Source organism: Pelobates fuscus, chromosome 2 (genome assembly GCF_036172605.1).
Source record: "Pelobates fuscus isolate aPelFus1 chromosome 2, aPelFus1.pri, whole genome shotgun sequence".
Taxonomy (NCBI): Eukaryota; Metazoa; Chordata; class Amphibia; order Anura; family Pelobatidae; genus Pelobates; species Pelobates fuscus.
In genome coordinates this window covers 121,778,494-121,798,286 of record NC_086318.1, presented here as the reverse complement: position 1 = coordinate 121,798,286, position 19,793 = coordinate 121,778,494, and the positions used below count along the sequence as shown (strand labels likewise).

Genomic DNA, 19,793 nt, shown 5'->3' with positions numbered 1-19,793 from the left:
GAAGATCTTGGCAAATCCAATGTTTCCCATTGGAAATCCAATGTTTCCCAAAGCACTGGATTAGCTGAGAGCATTAAGGAGGTGCGGTGGAGGCAGGGTCAAACATGGGCCTGGCCAATCGGCATTTCCTTATAGAGATGCAGAGCATGAAGACATTGACAGTCGGTGCTGCACACTATGCAGCACTGTCCCAGGAAGCACATTCAGTGGCTTCTCTTTAATTTACTCTGAAAAGGTAGTGTTTACAGCAAAAAGCTTGCAGGCACCAACTATAGACACTAGAACAGCTACATTAAACTGTAGTCATTCTGGTGACTATAGTGTCTCTTTAACGGTCTTTTATAACCTCATACGTACACATACTGCAAATGCTAAAGTGGGAGTCTAAACACAAGAGAGAGATTTCTGGCGCTTGGTTTTTTGTATCTGTAGCAGCTCAAACTTCCCAAACCAGAGTCTCTTCCTTCTGGTCGTAGAGGAGAATAAATAAAAGAATGATGGGAAGCAGCGCTTTCAACTGAAGTCCTTATTCCCAATGGAGCAATATGAAAAAGAGAAGGGACAAAACCCAAATATAGTGTAGTATTTTAGGGTATCAAATATGGCAAATAAAACAGATTGCACTTATACTTTTCCAGAGCTAAAGATCGGCTCCAGATCACTATGCCTGGACAGTACAATCCCAGTCTGTGGATATGTAGATGGCCCTGATACTATGTGATGAGGTGTCACATTCGATGTATTCTGGTATGCCAGTAGATGGTGCTCCAGTAATATAAGAAAAAAAAATAAAAACAAAAAAATAGTGATCTCTGTAATGTTAAAATAATAAATAAATAAAAGGAGATATACTCACAAAGGAAGAGCAAATAAGTATTGCTCAATCTTAAACGGCATAAGCGGTATGTTCCCCACCAAGGAATATGGAGTCCTCCAGGAAAAATCCTCAAGGATGCAGAGAAGAAGGTGCAGCAATTAATAAAAAAAAAAGCTAGTTTTATTAATAAACAAAATGGTAATATAAAAAGTAGCCTAAAATAATAATAACACTAACGTGTTTCACCTGTATAAAGGCTTTCCCAAAGTGTTACAGTGCTCTGAAATTCAAATAAAACGATCAGATGATGTCATAGATCATGTGGCACAGAAATCAATTAACCTAAAAACATCATAATATGAGGTTTTATAAAAACAGCAGGCAACTTCATATGTAGTCCTTCCTGGTCCTAGAGTTCTCTTCTCCTTTTTCTCCATGCAGGAGAATTACCAGATTTTACTAATTACATGACGTAAAGTCATGATTTTATTAAGGACACGGAGGCGAGTATTAGGCTTTATCTCTTTCTTTATTCCTCAGCAGCAAAGAAAGGATATTGATATTTTTTAATATAGCAATAACAAAAAAAACACAAATACCCCTAAGGGTTAACCATGTAACATTCCATATCTGTTAACCAATCGGATCAGTCCTTGTACTATGTCCCTTCATGTGACCTAATCTACTTCCTCTTTCTGACTGGTGCCGAAGCTGAACTCATCAACAGGAAAACTTTTCTCAAACTTGGATAATCTCCGGTAGAGGGTTCCGATGAGTCTTCCGATAAAACTAGGAGATAGCGGATGATCCTGGTTGTTTCATCACAGTGTTAAGCTGTAGGAGACAGAGAGAGATATGGTAAAATATGTTCGAATATCGTTGTCATGCATATAAGCGATATCCATTTTTTAAAACAGCATTCATATCTGAAACATTCCATTAGATTGTCAATTTACATCAATTATTCTTATATATAACTTTGAATCTGAACAGTCAACCACTCCAACCTGTTTATGAGCAATTGGGTGGGAAATTACATGTATTGCTTACCTTTCATTGGGCGGGCTAATACTCGCCTCCGTGTCCTTAATAAAATCATGACTTTACGTCATGTAATTAGTAAAATCTGGTAATTTTATTAAAGGACACGGAGGCTCATATTAGGCTAGTTTAAAGCTGTGAAACGACCATAGACGAGATATGTTCTGTTGGACGAAAGTAAAATTCCTTGAACGTCGATTCTCTGGACCAATCAGCTGTGCGGAGGAGGTCTTCCAGTCTACATCCGATGGAGAATGCTTTTGAAGCCATAGCACCTCTAGTAGAGTGTGCTCCATAAACTGATGTGTCGATGTGAGCAGCTGACATTATCCCTTTCACCCATCGTGCCAGAGTTCCTGTGGATACTGGATGATGAGGTTTCCTCACTGCCAAGAACAGGTCCGGTGTTGTTGGGTTCCGGAATGACTGGGTCCGTAGTTCGTATTCCCGCAGACATGCCACCGGGCAGAGGTTAGTGTTGTGAGGAAAGGAGGGGTAGAAGACTGAAGTGATTTTCGACTTCGTACGTCTGGTAATCGTAAACAGAACGCCATGTGGGGTGAAGGATCGTGCATCGATATCCAGGGCCCGCACGTCTGATACTCTCTTGCAGGAAATTAAGCACAGGAGCATCGCTAATTTTGCTGACACTTGTTTGAGTGTGAGGTCTGAGTTTGGAGGCCAGTCTTGCAACAGACGAAGGACCATATTCACATCCCATAATGTCGTGTAGCGAGGTTGTGGTGGCCGTGCAAATTTCATGCCTCGTAATAGGCGACAAATTAATAAATGTTTCCCGGCCGGGGAGCCTTCCCAACCGTTGTGTCCAGCTGAAATCGCTGACCTGTACACGTTTATGGTGCGGTATGCCAAACCTTGTTCGTAAAGGGTAGTCAGGAAACCCAGCACCTGATTTACAGGAGCACATATGGGATCCACGTGTTGTTCCACGCACCAACTATACCATGTGTTCCAGGCATGAGTATAGGCTCGTCTTGTCCCTGGGGCCCAAGCTCCTGCCAATAAGTCCAAAGTTGCTTGTGAAACGTTTGGCACGGACCAGGGTCCCCTGAGAGGAGCCATGCTATGAGTCTGAGATGGCCTTGCACTAGGAGTGGGTGAGAGTTCCCATCGGGGTCTGACAATAATTCCGTGCCTCCAGGGATCAATCGGGGAAGGTCGATCGACATTTCCATGAGTGAAGGGAACCATGGCTGTGCCGTCCAAAATGGCGTTATTAATACCAACGATGTTCGGGAGCGCTGTAGGTGTAGGAGAGTTCGCGCTATGAGTGAGAAAGGAGGAAAGGCGTATAGCCTGTTGTTCGGCCAATTTTGTAGGAAGGCATCCACTGCCGTGGCGTCTGGGTCCGGTCTCCAGCTGAAGAATGAGGGAAGTTGAGCATTCAGCCGGGAGGCAAAAAGGTCGATGTGCATAGGTCCCCAGAGTTGGTGAAGCCTCTGGAATGTTGTGCGATTCAGTCTCCAGGCGCTGTTGTCTCTTAGGTGTCTGGAATTCCAATCCGCTACGGTGTTTGAGAGACCTGGGAGGTATTCCGCCTGTACTGATATGTTGCGACTCAGGCAGAAATACCAAAATTCTTTCGCTAGATTTGTGAGTGTTGCGGGTCTCGTGCCACCCAGGTGGTTGATGTAGCGAACGGCCGATATATTGTCCATGCGCAGAAGTATGGAGCAATCGGTCGTGTGTCCGAGGAGACTCCGGAGGGCAAATGACCCGGCTAGAAGTTCCAAACCGTTGATGTGGAGTTCTTTTTCTTCTGAAGACCATTTTCCACCTGTAGAGGTAGGACCACAACGAGCTCCCCATCCCAGTCTGCTCGCGTCGGATTCTATGACGAGATCCGGAGTTGTTCCGAAGATTGCCCTGCCATTCCATGCTTCCATGTGTTGAAGCCACCATGCCAGCTCCTCTTTTGCCGCGCAGTCTAGAGGTATAGAATCGGAATAGGATTGACCCAAGTGTAGGTGGGTGGTTTTGAGTTGTTGCAGGGATCTGTAGTGTAGTGGTCCTGGGAAGATCGCTTGTATAGAGGCGGCTAACAGTCCAATTATCCTGGCTAGTTGTCGGAGGGTTAGGACCGGTCGTGTCAACGTCCTCCGGATTTCCTTCTTGATAAGTTTTACCTTCTTGGTAGGTAGACTGAGTGTTCCTTGGATTGCGTCTATATCGAAGCCCAGGAACTCGATCGAGTGGGAGGGTTGCAGGATCGATTTGTCCCAATTGATTAGGAAACCCAGATTTTGCAAAAGTGTTAACGCCCAGGATAGATGTTGGGTCAGGAGTTGGGTGTCCTGGGCCATGATCAGCATGTCGTCGAGGTATATGATGAGTCGTACACCTCTGCTGCGAAGGAGAGCGACCACCGGCTTCAGCAGCTTGGTGAAGCACCACGGGGCTGAGGACAGGCCGAAAGGGAGGCAGCGGAAGCGCCACATAGTCTGTTCCCATCGGAATTGAAGTAGGTGGTGACATTCCTCGGCAATCGGTATCGTGAGGTATGCGTCTTGGAGGTCCAATTTTACCATCCAGTCTCCCAATCGTAGCAAGTCCCGTAGGCAGTGTATCCCTTCCATCTTGAAGTGATGGTATGTGACAAAGGCGTTGAGCGGCCGTAGGTTTATTACTGGTCTGGTGCCCCCACCTTTCTTGGGTACTAGGAAGATGTTGCTTAGGAACCCGGGGGCGGTAGGTGAGACTTTGTATATCGCACCCTTCTCCTCTAGTGTGCGAATCTCTTTTGACACCAGATGTTTGTCTCGTGTGGAAAAGACAATCCGATGTGGCAGTGAGAGTTGGATTGGTTGCTGTGTGAATTCGATGTGGTAGCCGCGAATGGTCTCTAGGACCCAGGCATCTGAGGTTAGGTTGTGCCAGGCCTCTTGAAAATGAAACAATCTGCCCCCCACCTGTGATACGGAATGGGTGTGTAAAGAGAAGTGACTCACCATAAGGCCGGCGGCCATAGGAGGATCCCCTGGTTCCACGTGGGTGCCATGACCTGCCCCTGGTCGGGAAGAACGGTGATTGTGTCCTTGGTTCGGGCGGGTGGAAACGTGTTGTGGCGGAGCCTCGATAGCCCCGGAACGGAGTCCGGGAGGGGCGGCCGGACAGACGGCCCCGCTGTCTGCCGGCCCCACCAAAAACCTTATGCGAGAACACTCGCTTCATATTATGTTGTGCCTTATCCAGTGCCGTAAACGTGCTGACGTAATTGCCCAGGGTTTTAACAAAATCGTCACCGAATAAGAGACCTTTTGCCTGTGTGCCAGGCTCGGAGATTGCCAGGTGTACTAGCTTTGGCTCAATCTTCATTAATATGGCTTTACGCCGTTCTGTGGCCAACGCGGTGTTGGCATTTCCAATCAGGCATATGCCCCTCTGAATCCATCCTCGGATGGCCATTAGGTCTATTGGGGTCCCCCCCGTAAGGGCTGCTTCGACCATGTCGAAGATTTTAGTTATAGGCCCGAGTATGTCCAGGGTCTTGTCCTGGCAATGCTTAAGGGAGTAATCCAATCCCTTTTTGGCCCTCCATCCTGACTTACCCAGGAACTGGGCGATCTTGGGATCCACCTCGGGGGTCGCGCAGGCCATGTCTGGGACAGTGGGGCGTGGGCATTCCGCCCTCAGTTTGTTCCTTGTGGCCTTGTCGAGGGGTTTCCTCACCCTGGTCGCTATGTAAATAGCCACATGGTTTGTGGGGTACCAGTCCGCTGAGCGCGGATTGTGCAAGGTGTCAGGGTCAAAGAGGGGTTCCCCTTGGGGGTCTAACACAGCGGATTCCTCCGTCTCTTGCTCAGCGTCCAGCGCTTGAGGCGCGGCTTCGCCGCGTTCGGGGGATGAGTCATCTGAGTCGACTGGGTCGATGTTATCGGACCCATCTGATACCTCCTCTGAGTCCGAATCAGAGTCGGACGAATCAAGTAGGGCTTTTGCCCTCTTCCAACTCCGCACCGTTTTTGCCCGGTGGGGGGCTCTTTTCCGTGGGAGCACCACGTCATCAGTCTCAACAGGGCGCAACCTGTCCGTCTTACTAGATTTGGAGGCAGCACCTGGTAGATGGTGCGATTTGCAAGTCGCCTTGCGGCCGCTAGGGACCACTGGCTTGCTATCAGAGGATATAGGGGGTGCAGAGCCCGGGTGTTGGCTGGATGCCCTTATAGCGGAGGAGATAGAGTGGGACAGGGTGTCCGACATCACCCCCATGGCATTATATATGGCCTGTGTCACTGACTTCTTCATAGTAGCATCCAGGAGCGCCTGGAACTCCTCTGAGTCTACGTGCTCCTGGGGTGCATCCCCAAATCCCCCAGTGGCAGCAGTGTCTGTAGACTGGGCTGCTGTATTACGCTTGCTGGGCTTAGTAGAAGTGGGGGGGGTGACAGTCAGTTTATCAGCAGGGGACTGCATACTGGCCAGGATATGTCACAGTAATTTTATACAATAATGTACTAACAGCAGAACTGTCACCAACGGACAGATGCACACTGACACCACTGCAGTGGTTTATGTATTCCAAACTAATTGGCTGAACGCTGTATACAAGTATACAGGCAGCTATGGCAAGGCACAGGCTATTAAGGCACAAATTCGCTAAATGGCACAAATAATATGGTAGCTTACCGAGTGTTCCCTCAGGAATGACTCCTGGGGGCACCGGTAAGCTGCCTGACAACACCCCTAGCCAATCAGCTCGCGCCCCTCCCTGACAGAATGGCGCGAGCGAAAAGAGCGGCAAATTTTGCCAACCCCAAGATGGCCGCCGCGATGCGCGAGAGCGCACTGCGCATGCGCGGGCGGTCTGAGTGGCGGTCAGAGTAATAGCCGACCGTCTGGCGGCTAAGAGACTCGTTCCGACCCGGGGAGGTGAGGGGGGGGCGGGAGGGGGATGCCTCGGGGTCCCGAGAGCGTCCCCCACTCGGTGGATAGTGATGGGAAAAAACGGGTTATAAACAACCCGAAAAGGCAGTGCAGGATGTGGCTTGCCCCAAGGGAGAGGCAAGTACCCTGCACGGAGGACAGATGGAGCAAACACAGAAAAAAAACACAAGTGATAGACAATCACATTAAAAGGCAAAATTTAAACATTAAAAGTACAGTAAAAGCACAGTAAATATAACAATTTGTCAGAGCTTAAAAATTATGTGGTACTTAGCTGAGGCAGCAGCAAAGAAAGAGGAAGTAGATTAGGTCACATGAAGGGACATAGTACAAGGACTGATCCGATTGGTTAACAGATATGGAATGTTACATGGTTAACCCTTAGGGGTATTTGTGTTTTTTTTGTTATTGCTATATTAAAAAATATCAATATCCTTTCTTTGCTGCTGAGGAATAAAGAAAGAGATAAAGCCTAATATGAGCCTCCGTGTCCTTTAATAAAATCTCCAATTTCAGTATCCCCTCCCCTGTCCCTCCTAGTCTATTTTGCCTGCTTGTTTATATGGTTGTCATGACAACGTGACCATTTTGGGACTCTTATGGTTTTCATTCCTTTTTAAATTTTATTAAATGTAATTTTGTTTTAATCCTATTTGAATACTGTAAGAAAAGACTTTCTATATTTACTTTGCTCTCTAGAGTATTATGCTCTAATATTATGTATTTATGTTAATTGATTTCTGTCAAAGGATCGATGACCTCATCTGACCATTTTATTAAAATTTCAGAGCTATTTAAACAGTGAAGGTCCTCAGCACTGTGAAATTTTGAAAAAAGCCTTTATGCAGGTGAAACGCGTTAGTGTGTTTTAATATTTTAAGCTACTTTTTTATGTTATCATTTTGTTTATTAATAAAACTAGCTAGCTTTTTTATTAATTTCTGCACCTGTTTATCTTCATCATTGAGGATTTTTCTTGAACCATAATCCTTGGTGGGGAAGATACCATCTATGCTGTTTAGGATTGAGCAATACTTATTTGCTCTTCCTTTGAGAGTATATCTCCTTTTATTTATTTATTATTTTAACATTACAGAAAGCACAATTTTTTTTATTTAAAAAAAAAAACATTTTTTCTTCTTTTACTGGAGCACTATCTGGCATACCAGAATACATTGAATGTGAGCACCGCTACTACCACTACTGACCTTACATCGCTAACCGCTGGCCTAAAGACACACCACTACATGGCAATGTACTGGTTATGGATATATTAGGCTGTAGGGTCCATCCGTTGATTCTAAACAGTTTCAAATATATAGCTCTACAAATTATTACATTATTTAATCATTTATTGTCCTAAAATTGTTCTTTTTTTTTTTTTTTCAGATTATCTTGTTTATAAGTTAGAAGCACAGGAAACGTTGAATAAAGGGAGGGTAAGTAGATGGGATGAAATGATTCCAGCATTACACACATATATGTGGTTATGTCAAATCACTAAACTAGGTGCTAAAATAACATAATTGCAGCATGCATTGACATCTATTTTTTTTTTTTTTTTTGACTAACAATAAATATACACATTTTCAAGGTTTCTATTTTTTTTCTGTCTCTTCCTCTGCTTACGGTCAATACTGTATGATATAGTGGAATCTACCATTTGTAACTTAAGACAAAAGTGATATACCGATGAAAAAGAGGTGGAGTGGAGTGTCATAAATAGCAGATGCTGAGAAAAACAGGACGGATAGAAATAGCCATAATAAGCCAAGCAAGGGAGAGATTAACACGGTTATTTACTAATGTGAGAATTGTCAGGAATTCAAAGTGAATTTCTAATTGGAAGTGAAATATATTTAATTCTTGTCCATTGCTGAGCAAGAGTTAAATATACAGGGTGCAGCAGAATCGATTAAGCAGTTTTGAAAGGTTATAAAAAAAATTAACTGAGGTATATAGAGAAAAACTGTTTTTATTTTCGAATTCACCAGTAAATACAATTTTATATTCATCACGTTTTGAAAATAATGTCTTCGAGAAGGCGGTCATTAGCAGCAACACACTGTTGGAGATGACCTCTGAAGTTTTGTACAGCTCGTTCACAAATATCACGGGGTATGACGTTAACTTCTTCAATAATCTGCTCCCTTAGCTCTGGTAGGGTGTGAGGGTGATGTTTGAATACTTTTAACTTCAGATATCTCCAAAGGAAAAAAATCACAAATGCTCAAATCTGGTGACCGCACCTGCCACCCTACATCACGCCTCAGAGAGACCAGACGGGAAACATTTTTTTTTTCAAAACATTTAGTGAATTTCGTCCTGTGTGGGCTGTAGCCCCATCCTGTTGGAACCAGAACTCCCCCAATTCCTCTTCTTCAACAATCTCTTCCATTCTAGGCTGTAGAAAAGTTTCCAACATTGAGATGATCTGTGCAAGCACTTGCTCACACAGATTTCTGCGGTTGACATAATCTTCTACACTTAATTCCTGAGCCAACATCATCTTGTAGGGATGAAACGGCACATCTAAATAAATAATCCTCCTCAGACTGCGGTCTGACATTCCCAAAGCAACAGCATGCTTTCGAGCAGAACGTCCTGGCGACTGTTCAATTGCTGCTCTCACCAGCTGCACATTTCCAGTGTTCTTATGGACCTGCGTCGGCCATGTGTACCTCTTCTAAGTATGGTACCAGTTTCCTCCAACTGCCTAACCCATGACGAATTGTGTTCGCATAAGGAACGTCGTCGTTGCACGGAATGTTGAACCGTTGCCGAAAAGCTCTTTGCGTCGCGATCACAGACTGGTTGTTTTCTAAATATGCCCACGTGGCGAAGTCTCAAAGTACTCCGGTCCAAACCATATTGGCTACTGAAATGGGGTGATGGACGGAACGCAATGAGACCAGGTGCACCTGCCTTCCCCACCACAGCCCGAGCATTGACCCCTCAAAACTGCTTAATCGGTTCTGCTGCAACCTGTACTTATGAACATAAATACTTACCCAAACGGTTTCTTTTTTCATATCTTGTAATACAGGTTTGGGATTTTTTTTTTTCAGGATACTCACCTCCTTTCCAAATGTTCCAACTTTGCCGTTAGCCCACATTTATGTTTGTGCTGCCTCTTCTTTGCCCTGCCTATGTATAGGAAAGTCTCGGATGGCTTTCCCAGCACCTGGAAACCCTACTGCTAAAATTAATGTTCTGGCTTAATTGACAACATATCAATAGATTGAATGGAGTTCTCCAGGGAAGGGCTTGTATGCCTTGGAGAATTGCTTGCAAGCTGGAGGAGAGGGCTTGCAAGCTGGAAGGGAGGTCCGCAAATAACGACTAGTATATTGGTGAGGCTCCTTCATGTTATATACATAGGGCGTAGATATTTGCAAGTAAGTCCATTCATAGACCTGGGAATCACTTCATTTTCCAGGTCTTCAGTGAGAGTGCCAGCTGCATTTAATGATGCTCTTGCCACACAAGAACCCATGGAGAACAGCCTGTAGATGTGTTGTCATGCAGCCAGATGTCGGCATTGAGTAAATGCCAAGAGTCAGCCTGCTTGGAAGAAGGGGGATAGCAATCTTTGCGATTTTATAATGAGAAATTTATAAATTTTTTAGAAATTTCACTAGCATTATGTAAAGATAATCTTTCATAAGGAATTCAATAGAGGTTAGTGAAATGGGCATGACAAATACCCTTTAAGGTTAAATTAACCAAGCTCTGGTAGCATATCTGTCTGGGAGAATTATCCATTTCAGTTACTTTGGCCTTTAATTTAAAATTCACTTTAAAATAATGTAGTAAATAACCAGGTGAGTAAATGAATCTAAACCCAACAATCACATATAATTGAACGTCTATGGACGTTTTTAGAGGCACAAAGATATCTGCATTCCTGTATAGATACAAGTGGGTTATTGATGGTAGATATATGTGCTTAGCTGCTGCAGCCATCCACACTGTAAGGTGAGACAGGACCTCAGCGCGTGCAGACTTGAGGGTAGCTTGTCCCCGACTCTCAACCTCCTGACCAAGTGTCCTGCCAGATCAGAAATTTCGTTGCAGTCTAGACAATTCCGTTTTCGGTTTGACTATTAAATGTGGCTTCAGATTTGAAATTCACTTTGAATTAATTGAATTCTTGCCATTCTCCATTTAGCAAATAACTGTAGATGTTTTATATTAGCGCATATACACATCAATAAAACAAATTATACATCAAAAATATCAAGAGTTCATATTTCTATTAAATACTAGTAATTTAATCCCTTGGCACATGCTACCACCAGATCTGTTAACATGCATTAATTATGCATTCATCTGTGTTCATTTAGTTCTTTTAAATTAAACAACTATGTAGATGAAACATTAAACACCAGCTTGTATTACATACTATTGTGCAGTATACAAGGTTTTCCCTGCTTAAAGAAAAGGAGCACTACATTGTAAAAGCCAACTAGCCCCATTTCTTTTCATCATAGCAACGTCTTTTAGCCTTGGGTAGTCAGTTGGATTTCCATCTTTTTGCTGGATTGTAATTTCCATCATCCTCAGCCAGGTTTTTTAAACTGTATTATCAATTCTGCCACATGGTTTACTGTGATTCTAAGGCCAAGTCACATGTGATGGAATTAACAGTTGTGTTTTTTTTTGTTCTTCTGTCAAATAAAAACTAAATCATCTAGAAGAAATGAATCTATGACTATGTCATAGCAGTGCAAGTAAGTGAGTTAGCATGAAAAAGAATTAAAACATTTAAAGAATGCTCCAGGTAAATTTTGGATGGACTGTTACTAAATGTATATTAAAGGAGAAAAAATGCAAATCAATACAAAGACGTCTAGGAAATGGTAAATGTACATTGCAAGAAAGTTTGATCTACTTTACACAAATTTTATGAATAACGTTGAAATAGGAATTTATTTTTGTTTAATAAAAGAAAAATATGAGAACCATGATTGCCCGCATATTTGATGTGGGCTCCATGACCTTGATGGCGACCCATGCTGGTGAAGAGCATGAACTTGAGAAAGTCTAGTATTTTCTCGAAATGTCCATGGGTATTCAAAAGACCGCTAACTGCAGGAAACGGCACAAATTTGACCTTTGGTATTTGGTATGAAGAGCTAATATAACATCTCAAAACATGTTCCTTTCCTCTGTATTTTGCAGCAAGATTCAAATAGCCGATATAATGCCTTGAGTGTCCAGCACCAAATGTTAAAGGTAAGTGCCAGACTGATAGGAGCTGGTTTTCACATTACATTCTCGGGAGCTAGACACGGTTAGTGGCATTGTGTATGTAGGAAAGGAGAAGTGGGCAAATACATCGGCTTGGATGTTAGGGACCCATCAGGTCTATTACATTTACTCCCTCCATAGAGGGATAGATGCAGCCTAGGATCTAGTGTTCCTGCAGGTTACTAGAGGTTCCAGAGGACTACTCCATTTTTTAAGATAATCCCTATTGCTCATGGTGTGGGGGAATAAGTGTGCTTGTAGCTGAAGGCTCATCTGCTCAACAATGTAATCGTCCAACAGATCATTAGGGAAATAGAGTGCATTCCACCATGTTCTTTAGCTTATTTTTATAATTTTATTTTTTTCTTTATTATTGGTCTTCCCCAAGTTCTATTAACCCCTCCGCCTGTTTTGTATTTGCATACTTATGCCTTTATTTTGATAAAAAATACTGCTAATGCAGCTGGCGAGACTTACATTCAGTATATAAATTCAGAACCACAAGAGTCATTATGCAAATCTGTGACTTTACCACTGAAGCAGCCTTGCTTGACTTAATTGTTGGCCATTCACTTACTGTTTGGCTGTTAATAACCAGCATAATTGCTTCAATTCTCAGTCATTTAACTTATTCTTAGCAAGCTTTTTTTGCTAAAATTCTTTACATTTTGTAAACTAACATAACAAGTGCCTTTAGTGTTCAGACTATTTGAATTCTTTTAATTTGTTGACCTTTACAAATGTTTTCAGCTGAAAATTTGGAGCTTAGTATATATATTATATTGAATGGTGAATAGATGATAGATTCAAATTGATGTAATGACAGAATACATTTTGATGTTGCTTTGTGCAGAGTCAACATGAGGATCTAAGGAAACAACATACTGACCTCCAAGCTGAACATCAAAAACTAAGTGAAGACCTGACTAGGGCATTCAGCGACCATAAAGAAAAGTATGTTCATCTACAGCAAGATAAAGAGCAAGAGCTCTCAAAGATGAAAGGTAAGCAGCCTTTATGTTCAAAGTCACAAATTCCAGCATTAATAGCAACACATAAGTAATCCACAACTGGGGTGGATTAATGTTTGTATAAAAAAGGAACATGCGGTGTCGAACCATATCTGCGTCAGATCTACAACGCTTTCCTGGACACACACCATTCTTTCATGCTGCTATTGTATGTAGACTTACCATGCTAGAGGAGACTAGTGAATTGATTCATCGCAAGTTTTACAAACTGCAGCAATAGAAAGCACATCGCAATAGAATGGCTCATCTTCATGGAGAGGTCACACAGGCATACCTCCCAACATTGGGAGTTATGGATGTGGGCTGATGGTGTGCCAGGCCAGCCTGTGACTAAAAGTACATCACTGGGAATGCCATATGGTCCAGTCCTACTTGAAAAATGGAAGAAAATATATGGAAACATGGTGGAGCTCATCCAGAAAGAAATATGACCACCACACTAACCACCCCCACTTTAGACAGCTCATCTGTCCTATTGTGTTTTATACCTCACCTCCTATAGACTGTAAGCGCGTTTGAGCAGGGTCCTCTTTAACCTATTGTTACTGTACATTTTTTTTAATTGTCCTATTTATAGTTAAATCCCCCCCCTTATAATATTGTAAGGCGCTACGGAATCTGTTGGCACTATATAAATGGCGACAATAATGTGCAAACACATCTTTTGATACAAAAAAAGAGGTATAAACAATATACCAACGAGTGGAGCGCTATAATAAATACAAATAATGTGGGGGTATACTCACCCCTCCAATACAGTGACAAAATATATTCAAATGTACATACAAAATAAGACAACAAAAAAAAAATATAGTGCAGATGGTTTACAGAAAGGGAAATGAATAATAGTAACCAATTGGCTTAAACCACTCACGTGGATTGGAGCCTATAAACTATTGGCTCCGTGAGTAGCTCCTTTTTGCCTTTAAGGTAGCAACACACCCCTTTGTCCCAAACGATGTTCTCCTGGGGATATAGAGGCAAACAGAAATTCCTGGAGGCTCGAAAAGGACTTTATGGACTAATATAAATCAATATAAAAAGTAACGGTTTATTGTAAAAATAAAAGATAATAATAAAAACAATGCTAGACTTTTCAAAAGCATATAAACAAAATGAAAAAAGTCCAAGTGTAAAAGTCCAAAATCCAGCTAAACGCGTTTCACTCTTGTTTGAGCTTCCACAGTAGCTGTAAAGTAGCCTCAGGAATCTTCTGCTTTATAAGTGTTCAAAAATTAATATGGATCCTCCCTTTGGGGTCACTAGATGTGTAATTATCCAATCATAAGATCAGAATTTTTAATATGGTTTATATGTTCTAATCACCTGTGGAAAAAAGCTCACATTGGCTGAATTGCCTGTCAATCAAATGAAGAGTTTGATTAGAAAAAATTTCATTGGTGGTTGGATGGGGCTATCATGAAAGGCACCCAATCAGGGCAGTGGTTGGCGGAAGTGACGTTTTAGAAAGAAACTTCCGCCCTCCATCGCCGCCCAGAATAACCTAATTGATTAGAATAAGCGATCTGGGATGTCACTATTTGAGGAGAAATGTCATAGGCTTCAACTTAGCTTAGTGGGACAGCTTCTTAAAGTTGTTCCCATGTAAGGGTCCGGGAGCCGGCCAGGGGGAGTGGGCTCCGGTGACATCACAGACAGAACGTCGTGCACCACCTAAGGAGTTCACATAACCAAACCGGCCTAAACGGAACCTTAAATCAGAGAAGGTGTGGACGGGGGAGACATATTACAGGTGTCACCATCAAAGTACTGAAACTTCCGGTCGGAGGTTGGTGGAAATGACGTAACGGACTGATCTGTTCGCCAGGTCCACCCCCCCACCGTCGGAATAATATTGATCTAAATGATCAGAATTTCAACAAAATAAAATAAATACAGTAAAAGGAGAGTAAACCTCAAGTATAGAATAAAGAGGTGATACAGAAAAAAGGATCAATATAAAACTTTCTGTATGTGGAAATGCAATCAAAGCAAGCTCCTCCCAGTAAAATTCAAAACTCCATTTTGAGAATGGGCATAAAAACAAATAACATAAGATATTACAGATGGTACATATGTATAATATAATATTGCTAAAAATGAAATTGTAAAAATTTTCAGAAAATATGTTAAAAATAATTTAAAGGAAATGGCAGAGTTCAAGTCCCAAGGTTGAAAATCCATCTCATTTAATTTTGAGCTAAAATTGTATTAAAATCACCTCCTCTTTGTGTATTCCCATAAACTTGAGAATTTTACTGGGAGGAGCTTGCTTTGATTGCATTTCCACATACAGAAAGTTTTATATTGATCCTTTTTTCTGTATCACCTCTTTATTCTATACTTGAGGTTTACTCTCCTTTTACTGTATTTATTTTATTTTGTTGAAATTCTGATAATTTAGATCAATATTATTCCGACGGTGGGGGGCAGACCTGGCGAACGGATCAGTCTGTTACGTCATTTCCACCAACCTCCGACCGGAAGTTTCAGTACTTTGATGGTGACATCTGTAATATGTCTCCCCTATCCACACCTTCTCTGATTTAAGGTTCCGTTTAGGCCGGCTTGGTTATGTGAACTCCTTAGGTGGTGCACGACGTTCTGTCTGTGACGTCACCGGAGCCCACTCCCCCTGGCCGGCTCCCGGACCCTTACATGGGAACAACTTTAAAAAGCTGTCCCACTAAGCTAAGTTGAAGCCTATGACATTTCCCTTCAAATAGTGACATCCCAGATCGCTTATTCTAATCAATTAGGTTATTCTGGGAGGCGATGGAGGGCGGAAGTGGCGGATGTTTCTTTCTAAAACGTCACTTCCGCCAACCACTGCCCTGATTGGGTGCCTTTCATGATAGCCCCATCCAACCACCAATGACATTTTTTCTAATCAAACTCTTCATTTGATTGACAGGCAATTCAGCCAATGTGAGCTTTTTTTCCACAGGTGATTAGAACATATGAACCATATTAAAAATTCTGATCTTATGATTGGATAATTACACATCTAGTGACCTCAAAGGGAGGATCCATATGCATTTTTGAACACTTATAAAGCAGAAGATTCCTGAGGCTACTTTACAGCTACTGAGGAGCTCAAACAAGAGTGAAACGCGTTTAGCTGGATTTTGGACTTTTACACTTGGACTTTTTTCATTTTGTTTATATGCTTTTGAAAAGTCTAGCATTGTTTTTATTATTATCTTTTATTTTTACAATAAACCGTTACTTTTTATATTGATTTATATTAGTCCATAAAGTCCTTTCTAGCCTCCAGGAATTTCATGTGGGGAATGCTATCCCAGTTAAGTTAGCATACTGCCAAAAAACTTCAGAGCCAGGAATTCAAGGCTCTGTTTAAGGTGAGCATAACTATTACCACCTTATTACATTATATTTACTCTTAGTACAATTCTACCCATGTTGTTTCTTTCTCTCTGTTTGCTTCTATATCCCCAGGAGAACATTGTTTGGGACAAAGGGGTGTGTTGCTACCTTTAAAGGCAAAAAGGAGCTACTTACGGAGCCAATAGTTTATAGGCTCCAATCCACGTGAGTTGTTTAAGCCAATTGTTACTATTATTCATTCCCATTTCTGTAAACCATCTGCACTATATATTTTCTTTTTTTTGTATGTACATTTGGATATATTTTGTCACTGTATTGGAGGGGTGAGTATATCCCCACATTATTTGTATGTATTATAGCGCTCCACTCGTTGGTATATTGTTTATACCTCTTTTTTTGTATTTTGCACCTTACAGTGGATTAGGGTATTCCACTTTTTGTGTTGAGCTGCTTTTATAATTCAGGCACTTTAGTATACCACTTACTATCTCCGTAAGGGATAGTTATTGTTTTTTCTGTGTGTTTTACATCTTTTGATAAGCTTGCACTATGTTTTCTGGGCAAATGACCTAGTGTGTCCTGAAGCTTGGCACCAAAGGGGAAATGGTTGGGCAGAAGTCCAAAAAGCAAGACTGTACAGCTAGTTGGGAGGTATGTATAAGTCCAGGAAAACATGGTGGACCTCGCAGTCTTACTGTATAAACAATCACAGTAAGGTAATTCAGTATATATGTTTTTTCTGTATTGTTGGTAGATGCAATAGAAACCAAGTAATGTTTGTTAAATGGCACTAATTCCATAGTTTTAGGCATAGCTGTTCTTTTATTTATATTTTTATTTCTATGATATATAAAGAAGGTTTTATTTATTATTAGAACTTAATTAAGACCACAAACATGTTGGTTTTGAGCAGGCTGTGGAAATTATTTTATTTTATGTTTGTTCGTGGGTACTTTATGTATGGCATGGTGCTATGAAACATAATATTAACAAAGATTTACGCAGGACCTGTTCCTCCCATGTGTAATGAAACAGTCAGGGCAACATTTTTTAATTCTATTTTTTGTATACAAATTTGGAAATCTTGCAAAGCTAGCTTTTCCATTGGAGCGACCTACAGTCTGAGGCATGCCTTCAAGTTTCAGTACTGGCATTTAGATATTAAAACCATTGTTTTCTGTGTCTGCTACCCTTGTGGCCATATAATAAAATTAAGCAAAAATGCAGACCAAATCCTTTAAATGAGAGCCCACAGGGCATTTCCTTCATGTTCCTTATATCTCTTAGCCTTTGACTTTAGTTTTCAACTAAGTGCTTTATATGCAAAGGCAAGCAATTAATATATGGTTGTGTGTGTGTGTGTGTGTGTAGTATATATTGTTACAAAACAAATATGCAGTGACTAAACTATCTGTTTTCTTTCTCTGTATTAAACAGAAAATGTTTATAACTTGCGTGAAGAAAATAAACAGCTCCGAAAAGCCCATCAAGATGTTCATATTCAGCTTCAAGATGTCAAGGTAAAACCCTCTGACCTACCTAAAGGTTCCATCACTACCTTGTAATCCGTATATCACTGGGAAGGCCTTGTCCGGAATGTATACAAGAGCTTCTGCTTCAGTGACAAGGGTTAAATAGTTTTAGATCTTCCATAATAGTATTTTTTTTAATGTTGGTGTTTGGAAAATGATACTATGCTGCTAAATCAGTGCTAATGGCTATATTTACTAATGCAAAAATTAAGCAAATATGTTTGTTCATGCTTCTCAAACCTCCTCGTTGATACGGTAATTTGCCATTACTGTCTGTGAAAATACCACTAAATCAATTCCTGTTAATCTGAGGGTGCATGTTTTGATATAATAACTAGATATAGTAAAAACCAAAGAAAAAAGTTGCCTGCGCTCTTCCCAAATCCCTATACATATTTAACCCCTTAAGGACACATGACATGTGTGACATATCATGATTCCCTTTTATTCCAGAAGTTTGGTCCTTAAGGGGTGAAACAAATAGGGGTTAATTAGTTTCTCCAATGGCCATGAGAGACTTCAGCCCACCAGGTGGGCTAAAAATGTGCTAAATTCTCTAATGGCCACTGGAGAAACTAAATAACCTCAGTTTGTTTAAATATGCATAGTGATTTGGGAAGAGCGCAGGTTTTTCTTTGGTTTTTACTGTATGTATTTTAGCTGATGTGTACTATGGTAGTTGCTGCCACCCAGGAGTGATGGGAGTTTGAGCACAGGACTTGTTTTTTTTTTTGTATTTGTCATAACTAGATATAGTCCTTCTGAAATCTAGACTTTGAAGGCTGCAATTAAATAGACCAGAATTTGTTGTACTACCGGACCTAGTATTGTTAATTTATTTCTACTGACTGCCCTTCATTCATACAGGGATAAGCTAAACATCTTGCTGGTTTGCAGTCATTAAGAAAGGCACTAGCAAACTGCTGTTCTAGAGCATTATTATTATTAAATTGCTGTCATGCTATTTATGGGGTTACCAAATCTTCCGGGGGAGGTGCATAATTTAAGCTGCCTGTTTTTCCTTCATTACCATGTGTCCATATTTTTAGTGACTGATGTAGGCCCAGGGTACAGTAGAGACACTGGCTTCTGAGGGCTGATTTGAAAGGCTTAGTGGGTCATAATCTAAAAAAATCATCTCTAGAGCAATTAAAGCCTTTCTCTCGCACTGCACCTGACATGAACGATATTTCCCCATGACGTTCTTTTTCGCTTTACATATTTGAATCTATATACCTTCCCAAGGTTAGCCAGCAATTGTGGAACAAGCTTGTTTTTAAAGCAGATATTCACGAGTGGCTCTCAACTGTTTCCTTTAATAACATCAACTACTTCATTTATTATATTTTTTAATGTCATTATTGATTTCTGGGATGCTAGAGGTCAAGAAGAGTCTGTAGCTTTTTTTTATTTCCTGCAAACTGTGTGATGTTGAATGCTGTGGGATTAAGTCTGTTCAATGTGTGCCAAGTTACATATTTATAAAGTGAGGATTTCCTATCTCCCAGTGCATTATTTGTTCATGTCTTATTATGCTACAAAGTACATAATGCAAGCGTTCTCCTTTTAATGTAGCAACAGCATAAGAACTTGCTCTCTCAACATGAACAAGTTGTACTGAACTTGGACAGCCACAAGAGTGCACTGGCAGCTGCACAGGTCAGAAGAAAGACACCCTCCTTGCATCTTAACTACTCTTGTTTTCTTCCGTTAAATTACAGTGCCTTCTACTTGCATGTGGCAACCTGTTTTTACTCTAACTCGTGGGATCTGAGCTTTAAGATTCTTTGCGTCGGTGAAAGGGAGCTATTTAAAACCCTAACCGCTAAGAGACAAGATAGACAAGATATAGTGTTTTCTATCTTC

At 41.3% G+C, this 19,793-nt stretch overlaps 1 protein-coding gene across 2 annotated transcripts in view; it reads left to right on the top strand.

The window, feature by feature from the left end:
• GOLIM4 (golgi integral membrane protein 4) overlaps positions 1-19,793 on the top strand; it is a 113,255-nt gene that overhangs the window by 71,216 nt on the left and 22,246 nt on the right. The window contains exons 3-7 of one of the 2 annotated variants that reach the window (XM_063442615.1): positions 8,153-8,202; positions 11,948-12,001; positions 12,870-13,020; positions 17,833-17,915; positions 19,503-19,586. In XM_063442615.1, coding sequence (XP_063298685.1) covers positions 8,153-8,202; positions 11,948-12,001; positions 12,870-13,020; positions 17,833-17,915; positions 19,503-19,586 — 422 coding nt within the window. The remainder of the gene's footprint in view (positions 1-8,152; positions 8,203-11,947; positions 12,002-12,869; positions 13,021-17,832; positions 17,916-19,502; positions 19,587-19,793) is intronic. The other variant, XM_063442616.1, reaches the window with a different exon arrangement.